Here is a 12951-nt window from a genome sequence, read left to right on the forward strand (position 1 = left end):
CCACTTTGGCCTCCCAAAGTGCTGGGATTACAGGCATGAGCCACTGTACCCACTCAAAAGCTACATTATCCAGCCAGTATATTTAGTGGTTTTCAGTGGGAAGAGGTATCTAGTCTGCTTTATTGCTGTAGAAGTCTCACATAATGTTAACATTTCTCCAATCCATCTGCTTTTCTTGATTCTCACTGATGATGCATTAGTTCATGCATTTATAATTGCTGGCTCTACCCAAATTCTTCCAGTTGCATTCCCTGCTTCCAGTCTCTACCTTACCTCTTTTCTCCACCTCTCATCCCTCTAGGCAAGCTGTATCAACAAGGATCTCAACAAGAAACAGAATTCACAAGATAGTTCATATGAAAATACTTTAATGAAAGGACAAGTTACAGAGGGGTGAGCGGGTAGTAAGGGAACAAACGAGATGATGAGGCACTCAGAGCCTAGCTACAGAGGAGGTGTTCAAGAGATAAAAGGAGAACATAAAATCACCAGACAGCCCGGGGAAAACTAGAGCCATGGAGAAAGAGCCATCTGGCAGGTACTATAGTCATGAAAGAATGAAGCTATTGCTGGACATCTGACACTCAAAGAAGGAAGGAGCAAGGAAGAGATGCCCCAATTTCCCTTTCTACCCACCTTCTGATATCCTTGCCTTGGCCTTCTTTATGTCCAACCACAAAGCAGTCCTTAAAGAAATTGAGGTCAACCCTCAGAGGCATAGAGCTTAGCAAAGAAGGTCAGGAAATGAATCTGGGGGGCAAAGAAAATAACCAGCACATTAGTCTTTCTCCAGACTACTTTGAAAGGTCAGTTATCTAAAATGCAAATCTTATCATACCTTGCACCCTCTTAAAATCTACCAGTGGATTCACATCATCTGTAGGACTAAATCTAAACCGGGATGTGCGACTTTGCCCCTGCTTATGGCTTCATTCCCCAGTTCCTGTCTTAGCCTATGGCCATTGTGAATTATTTCCAAATTCACCAGCATTCTATGCTCTCACACCTCTGTCCTTTGTCCATATTCTTTTCTCTTCCCAAGGCACCTTTCTGCATCTTCTCTGCTTGGCTAACTTCTACTCAACCTTTGAGAATCAAAGACTTAGCTCTAGAATCACCTCCTTCCAAAAGTTTCCTGAAAAGTTTTTCCAGGTGTTTCTATGACTTCCTTATATAATTCCATCATTATACAGATGCTCCTTCAGTTATGTCCTGATAAACCCATTTCAAGTCAAAAATATATGTTGAAAACGCATTTTACTCTAATAAGCCCATTGTAATGGGAAAAAAATCATAAGTTAAACCATCAGTCAGGAACCATCCATACTTAGTTGAGTGAGTGTCCTTTCTCCCTTGAGAAGAAGGATGTGCATTTTTTTGTTTGTTTCTTTTTTCTTTTTTTTTTTTTTTTTTTTTTTTTTGAGGCAGGGTCTTGCTCTGTCTCCCAGGCTGGAATGCAATTGTGCAATCTCAGCTCACTATAACCTCTGCCTCCTGGGCGCAAGCCATCCTCCTGCCTCATCCTCGTGAGTAGCTGGGACTACAGGCACATGCCATGCACCCTGCTAATTTTTCTATTTTTTGTAGAGACGGGGTTTCACCATGTTGCCCAGTCTGGTCTCTAAGTCCTGAGCTCAGGTGATCTGCCCGCCTCGGCCTCCCAAAGTGCTGGGATTACAGGTGTGAGCCACTGCGCCCGCTCCATTTTAGCTGTTAACACAACACCCATCACCATTCCTGGCACATGGTAGGCAATCAATAATAATTTTTTTTCAAATTAATAAATGAAAACTATTAGGAAATAAATTTAAAAATAACATAGCTATAAAGCTCTTTGAATATTAGGTTATCGGGAAAAGCTGTGGAAAGCCAAGGATTTTCTTTCTCAAATTTATTTTTAGAATTTTTTTTCTACACAAAAGACCACAGATAAGGCAGAGAAAGATAAGAAAAAGACCACAAGCCCAAGGACTTGGAATTTGAATCATAAAGGTTCATTCTAGACTTGGGCAATATCTAGAACTTCTAGAACGATCAGTTTTCTAGAACATAGGAAAGATATTGCCTTGGTGTTAGCTTTAACTCCTGCTAAATAATGCTTTAAATTATTTAAACTTTAAAAAGGTGTGTCAGTGCATACATTGCAGGTAAATTCATGTTCCAGTAACTTTTGTTTTCTTTGTATGTTAAAAATCTAACTGTGGAAAACATTCTAGCTTGGTTTGAGAGTCTAATAATACAAAATGCTTTATTTCCTAAAATTGTTTGAGAGAAAACCAAAATGCTACCACACTGCAACAAAATACTAAAGAATTATTTGCTATGTCAGTTGACATATTTTTATTTAGATTTTGCGTAAGATGCCACATGAAGCCTATATAAGACATTTTTCCCTAAAACTTACACATATATGTACATATATATATATAATGTTTTACATCCTAAAAAGTCTACTTCACGTCTTCATCGAATGTGCAGCAGCGTGATTCACAGGTTCACCACTGGAAAATAGCCCTTCTTAAAATTCCGCCAATATTGGGTCAAAGATCTTACACTATAACACATACTACACTGTGGGCACGGATCAACAGACGAGAATACTTTATACAGAAGCTTCTCGACGGAAGAAGGCCTTGGAGTGGGAAACCTAAAGGAGGTGACACACTACATGTCCCAGCACACCTTGCGACACCCAGCGACCACAATTCCCAGAATGCACTGCTCGTCGCACGCAGGTTTTCCTTGTTGCCGGGGTTTGTAGTTCTTCTCGGTCGTGTCAGTTTGTAAGGCGAGGGCGGAAGTTGGATTCCTGGCCTGAGAATATTAGGCGTAGTTTTCCAGTTTTTGGCAAAGCGGAAATACTTAAGGCCCCTGGGTTGGCTGGGTTCTTTGTTTTATCTACCGGCTTCTGCTTTACGACAGGTAAGTCACGGAGGGGCTACAATTCCTCGCAGCAGGGCCCCACTTTTATTTCTGGGAGCGACCTCGTTCTGGTGAGGCCATTTGTCCCTAAGCTCTCGCCGTAGCAGCCGCCGCCCATCCCTCTTTGTGTGCTTTGGAAAGCCGTGGAGCTGGTGGTGGCTACAGTCGGTGTTAGGGGCTTAGGCGAGGGACGTTACCGGGAAGTTGCAGGCGGGAGGACTCTTCCCCATCCAGTCACCTGACAGGTGGGTTGACTGTTCTTCCCTCAAGGCCTCCCTGCCTGTGTTCCACGTCGTAACTCGAAGGGCGGCTTGGCAGTTCCTGCTGACATCCCCGCCCGGCCCGGCTTTGGGGAGGAAAGGCGGGGAAACCTGGGTGCGGTGACTCATTGCGGCCCGGTGAGAGGAGTCCACTCCTTTCCCTTCTCGACCCTCCAGAGGTGGCCTGGGGAGCCTTGAGGCTTGTCCGGCGCCCACTGGCTTCTTCTCCTGGACGCCCTGCCCTGGACCGCGCCCTCCTGGCCGTGACCCCAGGGGAGAAAGTGATTCGTTTTCGCCTTGCCCCATTTTACAAATTAAGGCCATCTCTACTTGCCTTGATAGTGTCTCCCCTCACCTTATGTGTAATGGAAAGTACCCGAACACGGAGGTTTTAGCACAAAACTCTAGAGACTTTCTCTTCTCTTGAGTTTTAAGAACGTGAACATGTCGGTCATGGTGGAAGTCTCTGGCGTCTGTGAGGATGAGAGGATTGGTCAGCTATAGTTCAGCTGGTCAAGACTTTGTTGTTGGGCTTTAACTAAAAATGCGCTTGTTTTAATATCAATTACTGTTGGCATATCTATTTTACAGTTGACGTTGAACAAAAAATAATGTGTCTAGCATAGCATACAGTTACGTATGGAAGTTCTCTTCACCAGCCGTTTGTATGGAGCTGTTGAGAGGTGTAGAAAGGGTGGAATAAGAAACACGGTCTCTTGCTTTTAGTTTGTTCAAACAAATCTTGGAAGATATTGTGTATATATTTCAGGTCTGCCATGTCAAGACCTTTTCGTATGCTTGAAAATTATCAATTCGCTTGCCAGTCTTAATGGAGTTTAGTAGCTGAAATTTCCTTTATCCACTTGTTAGTAGGTGAATTTCTCCTCTTGACTGACTTACCTTTGTTCAGATTTAACAGTTGCGCTTTTTAAGAGATTTCCCCTAACCTAGTTTTCCAGAGGTTATTCTCCTAGTTTTCTTGATCTAAAGCATTTAATACTTCACTTGTACAGAGACATTGAAAGCGATTGATCATTAGGCAATAAGTCAATCATGTGGAGAAGGTAACGAGTTCCTGGCTCCTGCCTTATGCTCAGCTGCTAGGCTACTTAAAAAAAAAAAAAAAATCCTAATTCATTATTTCTTCCTAAAACTCAAGCTGAAGTAGTGTTTGTGCAATTGGCTTTTGAAGCTCAGATTGTAATTTTGTTTACCGTATCCATTATTCATTAGCCAGTATCAATTGTAATGTTAAGGTCATTCTGGTGGATGTTGTGAAGGCAACAAAAATAACTAAAAAACAGTCCCTGATTTCAAGTACATTACAATCTAATAGGGAACATTTCAGGTATGTCCACAAGTAATTGTACTAAAAGTGCCATCAGAGGTATAGGTAAGGTTATTGTGGAGAAATACAGTCATTTGATTTGATAGCTAATGATGGTAACTCCTGCGTTCTGCTTTAGTATTGCTACAGCACTTTTAGAACTTACAGAAAAGTTCAGTTTGATCTATTGTTTTTTATCAAGTTTCTATGAATGCAATAGAATTGGTAATAGTTTTGATCTGTGTCATATAGCTTAAGAGCTTCTAAATGCCAAACCATGTCCTCTGTTTTAAGAGCCAGTTTTGACCTTTATCTTGGGTACCTAATATATTGTCATCAAAAACTTTGAGACATTGTGTTCAGTTTGTGTATGCGAACATTAAAGTGCTTACTATGGGCTAGCTACTATGCTCAGATCTAGGTAATATTTATTATGTATATTTGTTTATACATTTTTTAAATCTTAGTAATAATATATATGCTTCCTTTATTTTTTTAAAGTTTTTTTTAGAGACGCTCTGTTGCCCAAGCTGGAGTGCAGTGGCATGATCACGGCTCACTGCAGCGTTGACTTCCTGGGCTCCAGCAATCCTTCCAAGTAGTTGGGACTATAGGCACATGCCACCATGCCGCCTAATTTTTTATTTTTCTTGCCTTTTTTTTTTTTTTTTTGTAGAGATGGGGTCTTGCTATGTTGCCCAGGCTGGTCTCAAACTCATGGCCTGAAGCAGTTCTCCCACTTTAGCCTCCCAAAGTAAGCTACTGCCCAGCCCTGTTATTTTAAAAGTAAGGTTTTTGTGCTTTTTTGAGATAGCATTGAACTATATGGCCTTCTGGGACAGTTCTCTTCTTGGAACACTAGTTTTTTCAACTGTGCTGCTTTTACTAACATAATGATTATATGTTTCTAAGGTCACAAACATGTCAGACAAAAGTGAATTAAAGGCTGAGTTGGAACGTAAGAAGCAGCGACTGGCCCAAATCAGAGAGGAAAAGAAGAGAAAAGAAGAAGAAAGGAAAAAAAAAGAAGTATGTTTGATTTTTTTCTTAAATAAACAACATAAAGTAATTGGGTTTTATTTCACATATTTATATATTTACATATAGGTTGGTGCAAAAGTAATCGTGGTTAAAAGTAATGGCAAAAACTGTGATTGCTTTTGCACAAACCTAATAATTTCAGGATAGTTAAAAATCTAGCAGTTCTGACTGCAGACATAGCACTGTAAGTGAATCTTACTTTACAAGATTTTAAAGAAGCAAGATATGTGAAAATGACAAAACTGATAAAATATGATTTTTAAAAACAATTTCATATAGATTGATGCATTTCTAAAATTTGATTTATAAAAGTTCAATTTACATATTTAGTCTCCTAGGAATATATTTATTATAAAGTAAGGCGCATCTGTATTTTTTTTTGTTTTGGGGTTTTTTTTTTTTTTTTGAGACAGGGTCTCACTGTGTCACTCGGAATGGAGTGCAGTGGTGTGAACACAGCTCACTGCAGCCTCAACCTCCCCTGAGTCTGGTGATCCTTCCACTTCAGCCTCTGGAGTAGCTGGGACTACAGGCACATGTCACTATGCTAGGCTAATTTTTGTATTTTTTTGTAGAGATGAGGTTTTGCCATGTTACCCAGGCTGGTCTCGAACTCCTGAACTCAAACAGTCCTCCTGCCTAGGCTTCCCAAAGTGTTGGGATTACAGGCGCGAGCCACCACGCTCAGCCAAGACGTCTATATTATAATAGCTCATAAATATGGTATATATATATCATAACTTAGTTTGGACTTTGAATTTATCTGAATATTTTGCTAGTCTGAACTGCTAATTTGTCAGAATGGATAATATTAATGGCAAATAAAATATACATAATAGATGATTTAATTGACTAAGGGATTTTTTCTTATCTCTTATGAGTTAGTCATTGAAATATTTTTACTGACTAGTAGGTTTGATGGTACCATAAAGGTGGACCAGGTACTTCTTTTGATTTTTTGTATCAAAAATATGCATCACATTATATACAGCAAATGTACATTGGCCCTGAGTTGGAGACATTTTACTTGTTCCCGCATTGAGATATACTTTTATCCCTATGGAAACTCTTTAGACATATCTGTATACTTTTACTACAGATATGTTTTAAATACCTAGTGTAAGGTAGTTTTTCTTGTGTGTCTTTAGGACCAAGTTTTTATATGTGGTAGCCTAAATAATAGCCAAGACTGCCAGAAATCTCTTGGGGACTAAGAGAAAAATAAGTAATAGAAAAGTTGAAGGTACACTTTATGTGCGGCATTACTATGATGCTGTAAAGGCCTGTAATTGAAGAATTTGTTAGTTTATTCTGAACCTTTCTGTGATACATTATAAGAGGATTGGAGCTTTACATTAGCTATTAGATTGAAAGCTGACTGGTAGAAGCATGATTCAGGTTGGCAGAGCTATTCCAAAATAATATTTATAGCCCTAAACATTTCCGTGCTGAGAGCAAATTTCATTTTTGTTTTCTAATGATGGCCATAACTGGCAAAAATGGCTTCTAAGGGATATCTGTTGCATGATTTATACCTAATTTAAAGCTTGTAAAACTATTGAGTCACACAGACCAATGGGAAAAAACAAAGTTTATAAAAATGTTACAAGAGATAATACAATGGTATTAAACTGTGAGTCTATTAATATATTTTTATCAACAGTGAAGCCTCAGCTTGATATTACAACCTGTTTTGTTATTTTGATTAATTTTTCTGATGACTTTTAAGTCAAAATGGCATAGAATATTATGGCTAACAAAATTCACTCCAGACAATGTCTGAGTAGTAGTTGTCTAGGTGGCATAGGGATTTGAGATTTACATAAAAAAAACTTTTCCTTGGAAAGCTTACATTTTACCTGAGATGTCTTGGATGATCTGAGAGTATTGAGGTTTATCTAGTTTAACCAGAAGATTGTGCTAAAACGATAAATAGCTGAGATAAAAGCTGGCAAAAATTTTCATAACAAAATGTTTTGTGCTATGCAAAAGTGAGTTTAATTTTACAAAACAATCCCAAATAAAATGAAGACTTTATACAGAAGTTTGTGATACTCTTTTTCAACAAATCATATTGTCATTTACTTAAAATTTGTTACCTCTTAAATAATTACACTTTAATTTTTTCATTGTATGTGATATTGTATCTAACCTTTTGTGCCACTTGGGGGAAGTTGTCTATTATTCCTGACCATAGACAGCAATTTCATACTGTAGATAATTTGAAGTTGACTGTACTTCTTGAATTTGTCTGTTAGGAAAATTTTGTGGAAACTCCTTGATTACATATGAAGATAGAGCAGTTTAGTACATATCATTTGGAGGTTATTTACTAGAACTCTATTGAGAATGATTTTCATTTAATGACTATAAAAAGAACTTAAGCTGTACTCAAAACTAAGTTCATGGCTTAAAAGTATACAGTGTTAGCATATTATTTAAAACATTTTTGCAAACAAATTTTTCATACTATATGTAAACATAAATTTTTAACCTAAACATTTTAGACAGATCAGAAGAAGGAAGCTGTTGCTCCTGTGCAAGAAGAATCAGATCTTGAAAAAAAAAGAAGAGAAGCTGAAGCATTGCTTCAAAGCATGGGGCTAACTCCAGAATCCCCCATTGGTAAGGTTAAGAATATATCCATTTATAAGAGATAGGCATAGATTCTGTTCAGCTCAGACATAGCTGAGTGGATTGACTTGATATATTTTACATATTTTCCTTGTGTCTCTAAAATTATTAATCTTTTATTTGGAATTGTCTTTTTTTCAGATATGCTAGTTCATGGTTATTTTATTTGTTCAAAAGAGCTGCAAGAGTAATTATTAACATATACTGAACTACCAATTGACTTCTCTTATTAAATCAGTAATTTATTTCAACAAACATTTGTTAAGCAAGTTTTATGTGCCATACTATGTTAAGCTCAAAGATAACTAGGATTCCTGATCTGAACTCTATATTCCTTTCTGGAGATTAGAGAGAGATACAATCAGACTTATATTTTTAGTATGCAAAATATATTAGTATTGAAAGGTACAGGAGTGGAAGGATAAGCTTATAGCCTTCTGCTGTTAATGCTAATAAGGGAGATAATTTTGTGGCTTATTTTCGCAGTGATTTGACTTAATCTTATTATTTTTCTGTGTTATTCATTTTGATAACTGTACTAGACCAAAAAAGCTGAAATAGTAGAGGTACACGGGACAATCTAGTTACATATCAGGAACAAATGCTTACTTAAAATAGTTCTGTGCTGGGTGCTATTACATAGTATTTTAGTTTAACATGGCCTTTATCCTTTAGAGACCTAACATTTTAGGGCTAGTTGGTGGGCTAATTTTATCTAGTCCAGGGGACAAATACTGGAGATTGTAAATGCTCTATGCTTGTTGTGAAACTGCAACATAACTGTCCTTAGAGCTGATATTTCTAAAAGGTTTCAAGATGAAAAGGCTGGCTACTCTCATGGTCAGCTTCATTGTTATTTCTTTCAGCTCAGTTTCCTTTTCTTGTAGAATTTGAAGACTGAAGTATATTAATTTTATGTATTTATTCAATAAGTTTATGTTGAATATGCAATTTTAAAAGTAAATGAATCAGAACACTTATTTTCTTGTAACTAAACCAAGTTGCTTGTTAGCCTTTGAGTTACCTTTTTTTTCTGTGCTTTGGCTTTTGTTTTTCTCCTGTAGGATTTTTTTTCTTTTATGTTCTTCTTAAGACTTTAGTTTCACTGAACTCACTTGTTCATATTTCTTTCTTTTTTTTTTTTTTTGAGACTGAGTCTCACTCTCTCTCCCAGGCTGGAGTGCAGTGGCTCAATCTCGGCTCACTGCAACCTCCACCTCCCGGGTTCAAGCAATTCTTCTGCCTCAGCTTCCTGAGTAGCTGGGACTACAGGCTTGTGCCACCATGCCGGCTAATTTTTGTACTTTTAGTAGAGACAGGGTTTCACCATATTGGCCAGGCTGGTCTCGAACTTCTGACCTCATGATCCGCCCACCCCTGAAGTGTTCATGTTTCTTAATTTTTGGCTGGGTTAGTTCTTTGTGTTGCTATAAAGAAATACTGAGGCTGGGTAACTTGAAAAGAGGTGGCTGGGCGGGGTGGCTCACACCTGTAATCCCAGCACTTTGGGAGGCCGAGGTGGGTGGATCACCTGAGGTCAGGAGTTCAAGACTAGCCTGACCAACACACAGAAACCCCGTCTCTACTAAAAATACAAAATTAGGTGGGCGTGGTGGCACATGCCTGTAATCCCAGCTACTCAGGAGGCTGAGGCAGGAGAATTGCTTCAACCTGGGAGGCAGAGGTTATGGTGAGCTGAGATCTGGCCATTTTACTCCAGCCTGGGCAACAGGAGTGAAACTCCGTCTCAAAAAAAAAAGAAAAGAGGTTTAATTGGCTCATGGCTCTGCAAGCTTTACAGGAAGTATGTTGCTGGCTTCTTTTGGCAAGTCCTCAGGAATCTTCCAATCATAGCAGAAGGCAAAGGGGCGTCAGCATGTCTCATGCAGTGAGCAAGAGCAGGAGGTGGGGGGAGGTGCCACACAGTTTTAAACAAAACCATGAGGGATCCGCCTCCATGACCCAAACATCTCCCACTAGGCCCCACTTCCAACACTGGCGATTACATCTCAACAAGAGATTTGGAGGGGATGTCCAAACTGTATCAATGGCCCATCTCCATCATTAATTCTTGAAAGAACATTCTTTAGGGTTTGTGTATGTGTCCCTCATTTCTCATCTCTAATTCCGTTCTCATTCCCACTAATGCATTAAGTGCCCACTTTTGCAGTTTTTGTTTGTTTGCTTTTTGTTTTTTTTTTTGAGACGGAGTCTTACCCTGTCACCCAGGCTGGAGTGCAATCGCGTGATCTCAGCTCACTGCAACCTCCACCTCCCGAGTTTAAGCGATTCTCCTGCCTCAGCCTCTCAAGTAGCTGGGATTACAGGCACGTGCCACCACACCTGACTAATTTTTTGTATCTTTAGTAGAGAAGGGCTTTCACCATGTTGGCCAGGCTGGTCTCGAACTCCTGACCTCGTGATCCGCCCTCTTCGGCCTCCCAGAGTGCTGGATTACAGGTGTTAGCCAGCATGCCCAGCCCACTTTTGAATTTTTAACATACATCCTTCAGATTATCCTCTGTTTTTCAAGGTTTCACATATTTTTGTGTATATATACTTTATATATATAAATGGCATAGTGCTGTATGTCTTTTGTTTATTCCATGTTGCTATATATGTATTTAGTTATTTATTTCTAATATACAATATCCTATTATGTACCACATTTTACTTATCCATTCCCCCAGTGCTATGCACTCAGTTTCCTTTTGTCTCTTTGCTTTACTATCATAAGCAACACTGCAAAAAATATGTGTTTTTTCCCTTGAGGACTGTGGAATACTTTCTCTGGGGTGTATGCCCAAGAATTGACTTGCTATGTTATTGTATATAAGACTTAGCTTAATTAGGTTCTGCGTGTCACTCTCCAGAATGGCTACAAAGTTTACCCTCCCACTACCAGTGCATGAAAAAGTAACTGCTTTACCATATTCACATCATGATTGGATATTATCCAGCTTTCTAATTTTTGCTAACTTGATGAGTATAAAGTGGTACACCAAAATGTTTTAATATACATTTATCTGATTACAGTGAGGTTGACCACTTATATATCTTTTAACCATTCAAGTTTTCCCTTCTGCGAATTGCATATTTGTATCCTTCTCCCCATTTACTACGATTGAGGTTCTTTATCTTCTGATGTGTAGGCATTCTTTGTCTATTTTGTATATTTTAGGGAGGACATTTGTCTGTTTTGGTCTTTTTAAAAACCCTTCTAATCTGTTACCTGTTAACTGTTTATAATATTTTTCATTGAACAGAATCCTCTGTTTTGATATGATCAAATCCTTCATTTTGATATGGTCAAATCTAGCAATTACAGGCTAAGTATTCCTAATCCAAAAATTCAGGATTCAAAATGCCCCAAAATCTGAAACACTTTAAGTACCAACATGACACTCAAAAGAAATACTGATTAGAGAATTTCAGATTTCAGATTTTTAAGTTAGGATGCTGAACTGCTAGGTATAATGCAAATAGTCAAAAATCCAAAATAATCTATCACCTTTGGTCCCAAGCATTTTGGGTAAGGGATACTCAACCTGTATAATGCTTTTTTGTGTGCTTTTGGTCTTTTTTAAAAAGAAATTATTTCCTACGTTGTGGATGCAAATATGTTCTTCTATGTTTTTCCTATTAATTTTATAGTTTTACCCTTCACATGTAGATATTTGGGTTATATTTTTTTAAATAGTATGAGGTAGGGATCCAACCTAATTTTTCTCTATATAGTTAGCTAATTTTCTCAGTGCCGTTTATTAGTCTTATCTTTTCCCCCGCTAAAGTCTGATGCCAACTTTGTCATACAGTAAATTCCCATATATTTATGGGCATTTCTGGGCTCTCTATTTTCACTATGAATCTATTTGTTTGATTCTACACAACCCAGTTTTAGTTACTGCACCTTTGTATTGTATTCTAATTTATGATATAGAAAATCACCCCCTTTGTTCCTTTTACAAAATAGTCCTAGGTTCACAAACATTTTTCTTCCCTTAAGAAATTTAGTTTGTTTCCCTCCAGAGTGTTGCTGTACCATACATACATTGCATTGCTATATGTTTTTATTTTTTTAATTATTATTATTATTATTTTTGAGACAAGGTCTTGCTCTGTCACCTAGGCTGGAATGCAGTGGTGCAACCATGGCCTGTTATAGCCTCAACCTCCCAGGCTCAAGCGATCCTCTCACCTCAGCCTCCCAAGTAGCTGGGACCATAGGTGCACACCACCATGCCCGACTAATTTTTTTTTTTTTTTTGTAGAGGTGGGGTCTCACTATGTTGCCAGGGCTGGCCTTGAACTCCTGGGCTCAAGCAATCCTCCTGCCTTGGCCTCCCAAGGTGCTGGGATTACAGGCATGAGCCACTACACTCTTCCTAATTTTTAAAAATCTAGAATATTCTCCACACACATACTACTTTTTGCCTCATGATATCTACTTGTTGAAGAGGGTGGGCCAATTGGTTTGTAGACTGTCTTCCCTCCTGGGTTTGTCTGATGGCATTCTCACATTTAGCTTTTATCCCTTATATTTCCTTTAAACTGGAAGTTAGATTAAAAAGCTCAAGTTTGATCTAATTTGAACTGTGCGTGGTGGTTCACACCTGTCATCCCATTACTTTGGGATGTGAGAGAGAAAGGAAGAAGGAAGAAAGATATTTGGGAGGCTGAGGTGGGTGGATCGCTTGAGCCCAGGAGTTCAAGACCAGCGTGGGCATCATGGCAAGACCCTGTCTCTACAAAAAAAAAAAAAAAAAG

The 12951-nt window shown here is 38.5% G+C and overlaps 1 protein-coding gene across 2 annotated transcripts in view; it reads left to right on the top strand.

The window, feature by feature from the left end:
- Window positions 1-2783: 2783 nt before the first annotated feature.
- DYNC1I2 (dynein cytoplasmic 1 intermediate chain 2) overlaps window positions 2784-12951 on the top strand; it is a gene marked incomplete at its 5' end in the record, with an annotated part of 60850 nt that continues 50682 nt past the window's right edge. The window contains 3 exon segments of one of the 2 annotated variants that reach the window (NM_001133616.1): window positions 2784-2922; window positions 5422-5538; window positions 8058-8175. In NM_001133616.1, coding sequence (NP_001127088.1) covers window positions 5431-5538; window positions 8058-8175 — 226 coding nt within the window. 2 annotated transcript variants of the gene reach the window in all.

Source organism: Pongo abelii, chromosome 11 (genome assembly GCF_028885655.2).
Source record: "Pongo abelii isolate AG06213 chromosome 11, NHGRI_mPonAbe1-v2.0_pri, whole genome shotgun sequence".
Taxonomy (NCBI): Eukaryota; Metazoa; Chordata; class Mammalia; order Primates; family Hominidae; genus Pongo; species Pongo abelii.